General features: G+C 31.4%; 1 protein-coding gene across 1 annotated transcript in view; it reads right to left on the bottom strand.

Moving 5' to 3' along the window:
• The window catches only part of LOC100186139 (dynein beta chain, ciliary), a 66,234-nt gene that overhangs the window by 5,760 nt on the left and 44,968 nt on the right, over positions 1–15,506 (bottom strand). Inside the window, exons 62-82 of the mRNA XM_026836464.1 lie at positions 15,152–15,232; positions 14,222–14,401; positions 13,694–13,837; positions 12,758–12,880; positions 12,114–12,272; positions 11,561–11,676; positions 10,538–10,641; positions 10,043–10,131; positions 9,545–9,670; positions 8,762–8,871; positions 8,151–8,273; positions 7,002–7,206; positions 6,469–6,613; positions 5,656–5,816; positions 4,670–4,840; positions 3,829–3,951; positions 3,132–3,325; positions 2,634–2,749; positions 1,636–1,796; positions 1,107–1,334; positions 255–446 (exon numbers count right to left, since the gene is read on the bottom strand). Coding sequence (XP_026692265.1) covers positions 255–446; positions 1,107–1,334; positions 1,636–1,796; positions 2,634–2,749; positions 3,132–3,325; positions 3,829–3,951; positions 4,670–4,840; positions 5,656–5,816; positions 6,469–6,613; positions 7,002–7,206; positions 8,151–8,273; positions 8,762–8,871; positions 9,545–9,670; positions 10,043–10,131; positions 10,538–10,641; positions 11,561–11,676; positions 12,114–12,272; positions 12,758–12,880; positions 13,694–13,837; positions 14,222–14,401; positions 15,152–15,232 — 3,051 coding nt within the window. The remainder of the gene's footprint in view (positions 1–254; positions 447–1,106; positions 1,335–1,635; positions 1,797–2,633; positions 2,750–3,131; positions 3,326–3,828; positions 3,952–4,669; positions 4,841–5,655; positions 5,817–6,468; positions 6,614–7,001; positions 7,207–8,150; positions 8,274–8,761; positions 8,872–9,544; positions 9,671–10,042; positions 10,132–10,537; positions 10,642–11,560; positions 11,677–12,113; positions 12,273–12,757; positions 12,881–13,693; positions 13,838–14,221; positions 14,402–15,151; positions 15,233–15,506) is intronic.

Genomic DNA, 15,506 nt, shown 5'->3' with positions numbered 1-15,506 from the left:
TTATAAATGACTTTTGCCTATATATTTTTTTAAATTTTTTTTATTATCATTATTTTTTCGTTTTAAGTTGAGATTAAATGCTACGTGTAGTGAACACGCTATTTTTTCCAATTAAATGTAAATATGTTTTTAACTGTAAGCGTGTTTTACCAACTGTTGTTTTGTCGCTATATCCTGTCTTTTCGTTTAAAATACTTCTAAATCTTCGCTACCAAAATCGAAGAGACAAATTATTATAATTATTATCACTTTACCTTCTGGTTAGCTTCTAGGTAGTTGTACAATACATTGACAGAGATAGTGAGATCACCAGTGTTGTAAGGATACACTCTGTTCCAACCCTGGGGTCCAAACTTACGCCTCTCACTGACAACAGCGTGGAAATAACACAACGAGAACAAAATGCTCTTGAATTCAACCTCCCGTGCACACATTTCTAAAGTTTCCTAAGTAAAATAATATATTTGTTACTTTAAGGTTTAGCTTGTAAAAGTTGCAATATATATTAAAAAGTTTTAACATGTAAAACAGTAGTTTCTAATTTTTTTTTAGCGCGACCCAAATCAGAGTTTTATGAACATCTGACAACCCATGTACCCAAGCCTCAAACATCGAAAAAAAATTTAATATAGGCATTTTTTGTATATGTATGAAATAGATAAGACACACAAGTGAACCGTTTATGAAACAATGGTTTATCTCGTTTTGATAAACTTGAATCACCTTGACGTGGCCCATTTTTCAACTCTGTGTGACCTATGTTTGGGTCGTGACCTATACTTAGGGAACCACTGCTGTCAAAGCTGCAGTATTTATAAAATTAATGGGGTTTAGCCGGTAAAGATATTATGATAAGACCTAGAAATTAGCTTTTTTTAAACTTGGCTAAACTTGGCTATATCATTAATTATTTCATCCCCTTTTAAAAAAAATACAGTTTATTTGCAAAACCAACCTGATTTACAAGGTTTAGCCTATAAAAGCTGCAAAATTTATGAAAGCTGCAAAAAAAAAGTTAACAAGGCTTCGAAATCAGACTTGTCCAAACTTAGCTATATCATTAATTATTTATTACACATTGAATACAAATTATTGTCAACACGAACCTGGTTGAAATTATCAAACGCCTTATGTAAGTTGGAATGCATTCCAGTAGGTGGTTCGTTGGTAATTTTGATGGCATTTTCCAGAATTCCCTGAGGAATAATATGGCTGTCTGCGGAAGATGCTGGCTCCGCACTCATGAACACACGGAAGTTTTCATGGCTTCCAACACTGTGTTTCTCCAGCTTGTTTTGAAGCGTCATCAACCATTTGGCAACCAAATGGATATTCTGATAAAATATTATGAATAAATTTAAATTACTTTATCCTGCATGGCCGAAAAATGACTGTTGTTAAAAAACAGGCATTCTGTTTCATGCACCTCGTGCCAGCTTATAAGTTCCCATGTATGTAACATTTTGGGTGATTATTTAAAAAAAATAAATTTTGTCATGATTAATAATAAAACTTTTTTTTTAATATTGTGAAAACTTATAAATACCTTGATTACAGTTAAAATTATAGATACTACATTTAAGTTTTTTACGTCAAAACTGGCTTTTTAAATTTCTTTTAAAGTTGAAACCCAACCTGTAGCACCACCCAGTGACCATTTTCTCCTGCAGTATCGAGCGCAGCTTCAGCCACGACCTCTTGACCTTGTCCGAGAGAAACATTGTGAAACTTTTTGTTATCAAACGTGAATCCCAACTTTTTACCAAGTTTCTCCACATCTTGTAGTGGATCAACACCTGTGGTGGTGGGAAGAAAATGGGTAAATTTAGGATAAATTTTTACATGAATGTAATTCTAACTAATGTTTCACTCAGATAAAGCAAATAAATGGCGGCATTTGATCTACAACTTGTTTTCCTTTGGTAATAAAGTTTGTTCCTATTTATTATTTTTAAACCATAGTTATTAGTTTAATGGACAAAGTCAAATTTACCTTCAAACGACGGAAAATCCAATTTTTTAGGACTTTAAATTAAATATTACGTTTAATTTTATTTGTGCATTTACAAATTCAATGTTTTTAAAGGTATAATTTTTAACTAAAAAAAAAAATTATTTTGTCCTGCCAAAAAGTTTTAATATAAAAAGTGTTACAGTAGAAAGTTATTATTAGTTGTACAATATCCTATCTTAGTACCTTTCTATGTAATATAAATAAAACAAATGTTAAAAAGAAGATCTATGAAACAGTAATAGACAGTTATCACAACAAAATTACACAATCTGCTTTAAAAACCTATGTTGTTGTATTACAGCCATCATAATGTCTTAAAACACAGTTATTTTAAAATATATTGAATTATAAATTTCCAATATAGTACTGTGGGGTAAGATGGACACCTTTAGCACATAAAATCCAAATGTCATTATTGTGTTTTAAACAATTAACAATTGTCTATTATAGTCAAGAGAATACATTTTTATAATTCCTTGAATGTTCTTCGTTTACTACCAAATGGGATGAGAAAATAAATCAAAAAGTGTCCCATATTTCCTTACCCTACTATATATACACACATATATTTTTACTGAAACTATTTTTACACATCAAGAAATAAATACAAATTTTATACCAGGAGATAAAATGAAGAATGTAGGGGTAGCAGGTCCTGTTTCTTCAAAGGATTTTTCAAATGGAATCCCTCGAGTGTCAACATATTCTGTACCAAGTCTGTCCTCCACAAAGTCTCTACAAATACATTACAGTGTAAAATAATACATCAAAATATAAAAAATGTATATATATTTTAAACATTTTTTTAATCAGAAATTCATTATGGTCTACTGTTAGCCTGCTACAAATACAATACAGTGTGAAACTACACATTAAAAAATATACAGAAAATATGTTTTTACCATTTTTTTAACCAGTGGTCAGTAAAAATAATCTTGGGCTACTGTTAGCCTGCTACAAATACATTACAATGTAAAATAATACATCAAAAAATAAAAAAAATTAAATTTAAACAATTGTTGTAACAAGTGGTAAGTATAAACTAGTGTGGATACCGTTAGAAGTTACAATATGAACAATATGAACTAAAATAATGGTAACTTTACACAATTCGTACCTGACAGCGTATGTCATCCTGTCTGCTCTTAACGCTCTCATGATGCAAAGTTTCTGCAGAGCGTTCTTGTTTTTCCATTCCTGAGGAAGTTTCTCCTTTTCAGGAGCTTCACTCTCGACCAACTTCTTCCATCTCTTTGCTGATCCCTCAATGTCACGATCGAGATTGCGGAATTCGTCCATTTCCGACAAGAGCTACAGAGTGGGAGGAATAGGCTGGTTAATACTACTTGTATTTTCTAAATATTCTTTCAAGGCGCAGGAAAAAATACATTACATTTTTCATACCAGATCAGAAAAATATATTACATTTTTTATACCAGATAAGCAATTGAATGAATATATACATTATGCCTGGTAGCAGAAGGGACAAAAGTGAAAATACTTTTATAGTGTGTTCAGCCAATACGATTTTTTTATTGTTTTAACACTGTCATTATTTTTTAACTGGATCAATAATCCAGATACCTTAGCTGGTCAACATTGTTTTAATTTTTAATATAGTCAACGATTTTTGAACTTTAGTTCAGTTAATATTTAACGTATTTTTACTATGGTCAACTGTAAATACATATATATTTAGCAAAAAAATTCAAACTTTCTTGTACAATGCATCAATACTGAGTATTGGCTGTGATAGTTTTTCATTTTTTCAAATTAATTAATCTTCAAATTAAAAGTTCCAACATCTGGCCCACCTTCACTGCACCCCATGAATGGTTGCTTAGGAAATCCACCGGGCTCGTCACATTCAACTGGGATGGGAAACGAAGCAAGAAATCAAGCTCAACCGGATTAATCAACTTCTGGACCAACAAAATCTGACGCCAAAAAAATACAATTTAATTAAGAAAATTGCAATTAAATAAGATTAAAAAAAAATTTAAAAAAAAATATTTGGAAAAAAATAATTAGGGATGTTAAACAAAAAAACATGAAATATTGATTTTTTAAGTTTAGTTACATAAAAACAAGTATTTATTTGCATTTTGTATGTCTCTGAACACCATTAATTAAAACAACAACTTAACATCACGCATTATTCATGGTCACAACACATGTTGTGAAAATATTTTATGATATAAAAACTTGTTTTTGTAATAAATTCCGCGAATCTGACCCTGATCTGATGTTTATAAAATTGAACTATTCTTGTTTAGTAAAACACAGTAAGGATCTGGTGCTTTGAAAACATAACCAACAAAATTCAAGTCTAACCACTAGTAGTAATAGAGAAAATATTTCGCCTAAATGGTATCGTTAGTAATCAAATAGATTGAACTTGTTTTTATGTTTCTTAAATAGTTAAATTAAATTCTAGCCATATTTTATTAGTGTTCACTAATCAGAGAACAAATAATAAGAAGAAATAAAAACAATCTAAAACTTGAGATAAAAATTAAGCGAGTACAAAAAATAGGGTTTACATCGCATTTTTTGTCAACACAATTAGTTGGAAAACATAAAAAATAATTGCAAAAACATTTTTTTAGTTAAAAAAAACAGTTAGTTGAAATACTAATTGTATGAAAAATGCACCTGGAAGGCCATCTGTGCCGTGAAGATAATTTTGTGTTTCTCAAAGAGACCACGCGAGGTGTAGAGGAAGACAGAAAACGAGATTGAAGTAATTAAGTTTTTCACTCGGTTTTTCAAATTTTCATCAGGAACAGCTTTTTTCACAGCTATTTCAAAGACAATGCTGAATGACTGGAAAAAAAGGATATTTTAATTTCAAATATATTAGGAATTCAGGTATTTTAATTTTTTTTAAATGTGAATCTTTAATTGTAGCTTTTAAACAAACTTTTTTGGGGGGGGCAGTAGCAGTTTTTTTAGCACAAACATGACTTTCAACTGTTAATAAACAAATATATAAATTATGAAATATATAAAGTATTTTGTTATTTTTATTTACGACGCTGATTTTGAATGTAATTTTTAATTGTAGCTTTAAATAAACATTTATTTTTTTGGAAAAAATGACAGCAGCAGGTTTAACAAAAACATAATATGTTTATATTACAATTTTTAACTCAAAACATTCGGTTGAATGGTTTTTATTTTATTTTTAAACCAAAAGGTTTAACACCATTAATGCTATTTTTTGACCTGCTTTTATTACATTTTTAGCTTTTTTAGTAATATGTAACATTTTTAAATTTTTATTTTAAAAACATAATCTATCTAATGAGTAGGGAGTCATAATTTTTTATGTTTGTAAAATTATCCATTTTTTTAAGTAGGTGAATAATCTATTGCAAATATATTAAAAATGGCTGCCAAAAGTTGAAGCTTTGTGTAATATATCCGAGGGTCATGCAAATATTGGCTCAAGCGTGAAGAGTAAAAAATGCCAGTTAGACTTCTATTTCTATGCTACACAGCAATAGTTTGATATTTATTTGTAGGGTATAAAAAACAACCAACAAAATAAAAAAATAAAAAAAATCAACCAATAAAATTAAAAAAAAATATATACATAAAAACAATAAAAAAAAAATAAATAAATTTTTTTAACATACCTTGAGAGAGAATTGGTACATAGGGTGAATTTTGTTTAAATCGTTTAATATGAAATATAAAAGAGAAGCTCTAGATGCTGCAGGTCTGTAGTGTTCTCTTGCCTCGTTGATCTGGAGTTCTGTTGTCTGAGCTTCCTTTACTTTGATCTCAACCTCACCAGCTATGAGAGGTATGGTGAAATTAGAACAGTGTATAAATGTATATATTGATACTTTTTTAAAAAAGATTCGTTAAAAATTAGAATTTCGTATAAAAGTTTGAAATTTTTTTTGGTATTTTTTTGGTAAAATGTTGGTCTAGGATATATAATTAGTTACTTTAGTCAAAAAAATTTATGTTTGGAACATTTGTGGACCTACTGCAAGACTTCATTATTTTTTGTGGTGCATGAATCAATTTATTTAATTTGACTATTTATTACGACATTTTTTTACAGAATAGTTGGCAAGTTTTTTAAGAAAATAAATTTTAATTAATGTTTATATTACTTGTAACAGATTATTTTCTGTTAGTATGACGTTTATTCAACAAATACGTAATATATATTTCCGACTAGTTTAAACATCTTCGTCGCAACAGATGTTTGGTCAGAATGGGAAAAATTGCGAAAACTAATGTCAAAGTAAAACATCTTTCATTTTAACTCCTTAAACATAAAAAACATTCAACTTTGCATTTAAAAATAAAAATACTTAAAAATATTAATATTTAAAAAAAAACTATATCTATTTTTACAACTAAGCTAGCTTACACTCCAATGTATAGCTTCCCCCCCCAAATTATTATTTTAAAAAATACTAAACAAAACATACCAGTTTTCTTTGTGTTTTCAAGGTTCTCCACAAGTGCTGTGTCACTGAGGAAGTTTCCGGAAGCTGCAGAAAGACGAGCAAGAAGATCATCTTCCAATCTCTTCAGTGTGATCTTGAAGTCATTCTGCTGCTTCGTTAGATCCAACTATAGAAAACATTATTGTTACAGATTTTCTAATTCTCAAAAAATATATATAATTTTTTTTAAATAAAGATATATAGTAGGGTGGGGAAAAATGGGACAAGTTTTTTGCTCTGTTTTTCTTGTTCCATTTGGTAGTAAACAAAGAACATTCAAAGAATTATAAAACTGTATCCTCACGATTCTCATAGACCGTTGTTAATTGTTTAAAACACGATCGGGATATTTGGATATTATGTGCTAAAGGTGTCCCATCTTCCCCTACTGTACTATATATATATATTTTTAAACTGAAAACTATTTTTGTTTGGATAAAGTAACTGTAACAGTTTTTTATTAAAAAAAACAACTGTCCAAAGCAAAAATAAATCAATCAAAAAATTCTTATTACTTTCAGTGCTTCCAGATCTGGACGTTCCATTCCAACAACATCAGCAAGCAATTGATCCTCTAAACCATCTCGCGTCACTGTAAAGTTGATGAGTGTGCACTGAGCTTGCATCTCAGGTTGGTAGTGGGGGTTGGCAAGCTTGGTGTGTAAGATGAGACGGAAGTCACGATGGTATTCACATTCTTTGTCCCCTATCTTTATGTATCTGTGTAGGGAATGAAACAATGTAAAAATAGTGCATAAAATTATTGTGTAAAGTGTATATGTACTTAATAATGCTTCTTTTAATTTAAATTGTAGTTTTAACTACAAGTCAAAACTAGTAACTTGGTATCTCTACTAATTGCTTTAAAACTAAGTAAAAGGGAGATTTTGTGTATTTTTTGGAGGTCTTGTAAATTGACATTTTTTACAAATTTTCTTTCAAGAAACATTTAGCCATAAATAATATGCACAATGGATTAAAATGTCTAAAATAACAGAGGTTCTTAAAGTATGCGGAAGCACCCACTAAAAAAAAGTTAAACAGTGAAAAGGTTAGTTAAAAACAAAGCAAGTTGATAGCTGATAAACAGTTTAAATTTAGTATATTTTTAACTACATGTAATTTACAGCTCTGTTTAACGACTTTTATTGTGGTATAAAGATTTTCTTGCTGTCTGCTTGTATGGTTCACCTTAAAAAGAAAACCATACAAGGTGTAAAATAAAACTATGGGTGATAGTGAAGAGTCTTTCCCCCCACCTCTTTTGCTAACCACTAACCCCTAACCCTTAGGCCCTATAACCACTAACCCCCTAACCATCAACACCTAACCCCCTAACCTAGGGGTTAGTGGTTAGCAAATAAGGTGGGGGGGGAGATTCTTCACTAGCACCAAACTATGCAATGTATTAATATGTATTCTGTTACTTTTACTACCAGGCATAATGTAATTAATCTTTTAACGGCTCATCTGGTTTAAAAACTTTTAAAGTTTAAAAACTTTTAAAGTCTTGTCGGAAATGTTTTTTTTGTACCAGAAACATTGGAAATGCATGCTTTTTATTACCAGAAACATTGGAAATGTATGCTTTTTCTACCAGAAACATCGAAAATACGCTATTTTCATACCAGGTGAGCCGTTGAAAGATTAAGCATGGTACATACCTTCCTTTCTTAATGGTTTCGCGACCCAGCAATGGACCAAGCACAGGGTCCACACTTTCTTCAATATTTTCAATCAACACTGGATCACCAACACCTAGTGCATTTTCTATGGTGTCAAGATACCTGAAGAAATGTATTGGAAAGTTACAACTCTGTTTGTAATGGTAATTAGACCTGGGGTAAGCATAATAATGACCGGCGTCGTGGTATAGTGGTTAGCGCGCCTGCCTGTACTGCAGAGGTAATGGGTTCAAGGCCCGACACTGCTACCATTGATGGTGTATGTGTCCTTAGGCAAGACACTTAACGGCAATTGCTCCAACCCAGTGGTCACTAATGGGTTGTCTAAATTATCAGCCATACATAAAGAATTAAAAAAATCCCCTCAAGAAATAATCACCTACAAAGTAACATACATGGTAACTCGTAAGCTGACATGAGGTGTTTAAACCTGTGTTATAACGACTGTCGTTTTCCGGCCATGCGAGGATAAAGTAAGTTACATTCATTCACTCATAATTATAAAAAAATAATCATATTAATAAGATGATTATTTTGAATGCTTGCTGAATTATATACATGTAAATTTAACAATAGAATGTATATCTTACCCTCTCTGTCCAATACGTATAACTTTGAGATCTTTTCCATATTTATTCTTGATCCATTTAATTCCTTGAAGCTGAGGATCCACCATAAGCGGCCATCTCTGGCAGTTTGTCTGTTAAATACAAGCATTAGTAAAATCACAGTATATTATAAATTCACTTTAGTACCATAGGTATTCAAGAGAGACATAGTGTATAGATTGGCAAGCAAACTGTGGCCTCGCGACCAAATTCAGCGCCCAAGCTCAATGTTTTGATGAAAAATATTTTCTCTATATAGGTCCAATTTACAAAGAAGAAAATTAGTAAAGGGCGGAAGTAGTGTTATGAATTGATCATCAGTTTTAGTCACACATGTTCATATTCATGTAAAGTTTTAGGCATTTGTTTGTTAGGAATTTCATGTTTTTGGAGGAAATTAAAATTTCCAGCACCATGGCCTAGTTGGTTAGCACGTCAGCCTCTAACCCAGAGGTTATGGGTTGAAAGCTTGTCCCTGCTACCATTGTGGGATTATGTGTCATTGGGCAAGCTACTTAATGGCAATTGCTCCAACCCAGTGGTCACTAACGGGTTGTCCAAATTATCGGCCATACATAAAAAACTGATAAAATCCCCCCAAAATAATCACCTACAAAGTAACATACATAGTAACTTATAAGCTGGCATTCGGTGTACGAAACAGAACCCAGGCTATAACGACTGTCGTTTCCCGGCCACACGAGAATAGCGGAGCTGAATCAAATTACATTCATTCATTCATTATTGCATACATGTGGAACTGACCAGAATTGTAGCGTTTTCAGTTGACATTCGATCAGATGGAAGACCTTCATTATTCCAAGCAGCAATATCGGCTTCATCGGTCAGTAACGACACGTAATCCAATCCTTCCGTTGTGGGAATGGGAACCTGGGAATAATTTAATTTTCTAAGGCCAAACATTGGAATTTATATATTTTCAGTTTTAAAATATGATGAGATTAAGTACACCATACACAAGTCAAATCTGTTTAATACATTTTTTTATACATGCTTGTACATGGATAAGGAGCCAGAATAAACAGGCCATTTTATGGATAATAATTTTACTATAAAGTTACATACATGTATTACAAAAACACGTGAATAGGAATTTAAATCTTTTTTTAAAAACTTTTTTAAACTACCACATACCCACTAGGCCACACATTTTAAATTTATTTTTGGTTGAAAAACTATTGTCTGGTAATTTTTTTATACACAATTTATATTGTCAAAAGACTTGAATTGTTATTATCTAACCGGCAACGACTTGATGAATGGAAGCCACATTTCTTCCATCAATCTTAATCTGTATGTCTTTGTGAAGTAGCCAACGTAAGACACAAACGCTGAGAAAAGAAAACAAATTAAAAACTAATCCATTTTAAATTTAGTAGTAATAAATGAATAAACATTATAACACAGGTTGCCAATTTTGTACACCTCTTGCCAGATTATAAGGTATTACATATGTAACTTCAAAGAGAATTGATTTTTTATTAAAACATTTAAAAATCAAAAATACAAGTTCGGCACCGTCTCACTGGGCAAGGCAATTAACGGCAATTGCTTCAATCCAGGTCACTAATGGGTTATCCAAATTACCAGACATAAACAAAAAATACCTCAAAAAAATATTCACCCACAAATTAACATACATGGTAACTCGTAAGCTGGCACGAGTCATATGAACACCCGTGTTATAACAACTGTTGTTTTCCGGCCACGCAAGGATAACGCAAGTTACATTCATACCTGTTACAAGAAGAACATTGCCTGTCAGTTTGGATTCTTGCTCACGGAAGTTTTGTACAGATTGTGCCCAACGTACGTTCTCACTTGTCAATCCACCAACCAATCTATGACAACCAAATAAATGGTGAAGCTGTATAGCTACATATGGTAAGCTTAATATTACTAAAACTAAATACATGTTTCAAAACTATCTTCCTCAACTCTACTATATATTTTGATATATTAAATGTGACGAGAAAATAGAATGAAAAGGTGTTCTGTCTTCCTCAACTCTACTATATGTTTTAATCATTTTCATTCAATTTTCTCCTCAAGTTTGGTAGTAAACAAAAACATTAAAAAATTTATAAAAAAGTATCCTTCACCTTCTACAGACCGTTAGTAATTGTTTAGAACGAATAATTGGATATTATGTGCTAAAGGTGTTCTGTCTTTCCCTCCAGTATTATATGAACAATTATAATGTAGTGTTTCTCCAAAACAATTTTAAATAATACTGTGTGTGTTAGTTGAATTAGTGAATTGGTTTTGAAATGAATTTAAATTCATACACACAAGTACAAACTGTTTTGTCAGAAATTGCCACTCACAATGGTAAAAAATACTTAGATTTTACTTTTTAGATTTTGTGAATATAGGACAAAAAAGTAAATATTACACAGGCAACTTGTTTTATTAGAGGTTTATAAGAGTAACTAACATACCTACTATTAAATGGTAAAGAAAAATAATTTAACATTTTACTATTGCCCACACGCATCTATGTATAATGTATTGTAATATAACATAATTACATTTATCTGTTCAAAAAGAGTAGCAAAGATCAAGTTAATTAATAAAACAACAAATAGGTGGAAATTAGCAACAAAACAACAGTCATTATACACACGCTGCAGGTAAAAACTACTAAAAACTAAAAGTATCAAATAAAATCTTGGCTGCAAAACCAACACTACAGTATAGATTAGCTCATATTGGCCTGTGGTTTGTGCTTTTATGTGATAGAATTTGTTCATATTATACCTGTTTGCAAGCGATATGGTAAGCTGAGTTGCCTCAGCCTGCTGTTGACATTTAAGTTTAGCTGCAGTGGCTTCTTCAAACTGAGCCGTCAGTGTTGCTAAGTTCGAATTCAGCAACTAAAGCAAAAAAAATGCGTATTAGCAGAGTAACAGGGAAATGTGTGAAAATTTATTGAAACATGTGAGATAAAAAGCCCTGAATTTAAAAAAAATTTAAATAAATTTAAATAAAAAATATTTTAAATAAATGTATATGTATTTAAATAAATGTGTGTGTTCACTATTTAATTTTTATTGAGTTTTGCTTTTTGTTAATTAGTCTTCAAATAATAGTTAGTAGAATTACCATGTATGTAACTTTGTAGGTTATTCTTATATATCTGAATGTTTAATAATATGGTCAATATAATAGTAATCAATGCGATTTGAAAAAAATTTATTTACAACCGAAAACTACACATTTTTACAACCGTAGCCTTATTTTTAAACCATTTATTCATCAATGTATTTTTTAAAAACAAACAAAAAAATAACAAAATTACACAAACACTTACAGCAATTTTATTTTTAATGACGGTCAGTTTTTCTTGAGCTGCTTGTAACTCCGCATTTGCTTTAGCCAGTGCAATACGCTTGGGTTCGACGTCACAGAAGATTTCATAAAACCTCACAATGTTAACTGTCCATGCACACAATCCTGCAGCAGCTAGAGACTAGTAGAAAAAAAGGTATAGTAGAGTGGGGATGTTTTTTACATGTTTTTATTCTATTTTCTCGTCCCATTTTGTAGTAAACAAAAAAAACTCAAAAAATTATAAAACCGTATCCTCACGACTAGTATAGCGGTTGTTAATTGTTTAAAATACGATCAGGATATTTTGCTATTATGTGCTAAAGATGTCCTGTTTTTGCCAACCCTACTATATGTTTAACTAAATACTGTTGCAAATATTCTTTTCCGATGTTTTACTAAGTTCTAAGTATTGTTGACAGGTATGACAGGTATAAGAAAATAGGATAATTTATTTACAATTATGACAAATTGATAAGCTGCCTTTATCATTTAATTATTTTTTGTCGTTTATTGGCCTTTTTAAGCTTTGTGATCACATGACCAATTTTACTACATACATATATACACGCTTATTTTAAAATTTAAAAAAAATTTTATGTAAAAAAAATAATTTTTTTTTGTTACCTTTGAACGAATGAAATCTGGATCGAACTCAGGATTGTCCAAAAATGGTCGAATGGCTTTCAAGCAGTTTTCGTGGATGTTTTCTTTGTCGTAAGTTATCAGGTTGTCCAAGAATTGATCAACCTGCGACAGAAAATCGAATTTTACTGCTTGTTGGAATTAGATTTTAAGCCAGCATGCTAAGTTACATTATACACACTCATCGCTAGCGATCCTCGGCAGAGTAGAAACTGTTTCTAATCGATTTTATGTCACTCGTATCGCTAGCGATGGGGGGAGGTGACGTCAGAATATTGCCAGACTCTCTCGAATCACCAGCCATCGGCGCTAGTGTGAACCCGCCTTTACGGTATGTAAAGCAACAATGTACGCAATCGAAAAAAACAGGAAAAGGGGGAAAAAGGCAAGATAAGTGGAAATAAGGGCACTGTAAAGAGGATAGTGGGAGGGCAAAAACTTAACAAAATTATGCAACAAAAATTTACATTATGAAACTGGAATCCATATTATGTAATGTAGTCAACCAGTAATGTAGTAAACCTATGTAATTTTGGTGACTTAGTGCAAAAACACATGATATTTGACCATGATAAATTATACAATTAAAACCCCAGGAAGACTGACTAAAAAAGTAAACACAAGACAGACTGCCTAAGTAATAAATGCATGAAACATAACTTTTATTTAACATTTTTAAAACATTAGTGAAGATCTTGTTACTTAAAGAACAAAGAGAAGGGAACAGAAAAAACAACAGTCATAAAACATACTTTGGATAAAAACTGTGAAAAACAGTGCCAGTTAAAATACTTGAGCTGACTTATCTTTAAATTTTATCCCACACAACATACAAACAAAACACAATACAAATTGGGCATAAATAAATAAAAAAAACAATACACAGAAGTTAAATTTGTACATTAAAACACCATTTACCTTAGCCATCATAATCTTTCCAGATTTCCAACTTTTATCTTTTGGTATTTTCCCTCCCGGAGCCATCAGCACCATCACGGCCGACACCACGTTTACTACTGCCCCCGGTGGCGAACCAAACGACTTCAACTCAGTCAAGTTGTTCTGAAAAAATAAAATAAATTTACCAATTTCTTTGAGTATGAAAAATGTGCATTGACATAATATGTATAGTAGGGTGGGGAAAGATGGGATACCTTTAGCACATAATATCCAGATATCCTGATCGTGTTTTAAACAATTAACAACGATCTATGAGAGTTGTGAGGATATGGTTTTATAACTCTTTTAATTTTCTTTGTTTGCCACCAAATGGAACAAAAAAGTAGACCAAAAAGGTGTCCCATCTTCCCCACCCACTATACATCACTTAATAATAAAATGATTTATATAAAATATAAAGAATAAAGATTAAAACATTATTGGTCCTAATTTCATCAAGTTGTACTAAAAAATATTTAACAAGTTGTGCTAAAATAACCAACCCACCTTGTTAAGAGTATCTAAAGCAGCTTGAGCTGCAATGAGAGCTGGTTCAGCTTTTGCAAGATCTGATTCACAATCGGACCTCTTCTTTGATACTTCCACCTCAATAGCTGTTACTTTTTCTTCTTCAAAATCAGCAACAGCTTTTTCTTTGCTCACCTTTTCAGTCTCAACACCAACAACCTAATACAAACAGTTTGTTTAGAATTTATTACAGTATTGTATGCGTTTTTGCTTATACAAACAGGCAAAACTGTAGAGAATTCCGTGAATCTGACCGTGATCTGGTGTTTATATAGTTAAACAATTCTTGTGTAAAAAAATACAGTAAGGATCTGGTGCTCGAAAAACAGACAAAAATCAAGTCCAACCAATTGTATAATAAGATATATATTTCGCCTAAACAAAAGGTTTATGTGTTTTGTTACAGCGGTTTTCGTTTTTTAGGCAATAATCTCAAAGAGAGAACAAACACATTGGTACAGCCAAGGGGATTATTCTATGTTCCAAATAAAAATATGTCTATACAGTTATAACAAATATATTTAATATGCATCAACCTGCATCATTTTTACAGGTATGACTGAATCGCTATTCTAACCATTTAAATGTTAAACAACTAGATTTACCAGTAAGTACAAGTGATATAGTAGAATGGGGGAAGATAGGACACCGTTTTACTCTGTTTTCTCGTTCCATATGATGATACACAAAAGAACATTCAGAGAAATATAAAACCGCACTTTTATGACTCACAAATAGACCGTTGTTTAATTGTTTAAAATACGATCAGGATATTTAAATATATGTGCTAAAGGTGTTCCATCTTCCCCCACCCTACTATATTATAATTCTGCGTTTAAATTAGATAGGTAGACTATGTTGTAAATCATTTTATTTTCCCAGGGCAAAACTGTTTGTTATTTATCAAACCTGAATAAGTTTATCAGCGTCGTCATTCTTTTGCTTGAGTTCAATTTCCTGAGCCGCAAGTTTTGCTTTCAAGTCATCCACCTATGTTATAATGAAGTGAAATAATCAAACTGGGTCATGGCGAGATATATGGGTGCTAAACTATGTAATAATATAACAATAACTTTATTTGTTTCTGTGATTATGGAATTGAAGATTTAGAATTATTTTAAACGAAAAGACAGGGTATAGCAGCAAAACAACAGTTGTTAAAACACGCTTACAGGTAAAAATGTTTACAATTAATTGGAACAAAATAAGCGTGTCGCCACGCCTGGTGGACTCACAAGAAATTTATGTTTAATTCTTATCAAGT

This window comes from Ciona intestinalis, chromosome 10 (genome assembly GCF_000224145.3).
Source record: "Ciona intestinalis chromosome 10, KH, whole genome shotgun sequence".
In the NCBI taxonomy this organism is placed as follows: domain Eukaryota; kingdom Metazoa; phylum Chordata; class Ascidiacea; order Phlebobranchia; family Cionidae; genus Ciona; species Ciona intestinalis.
This window is presented reverse-complemented; position numbering and strand designations above follow the sequence as displayed.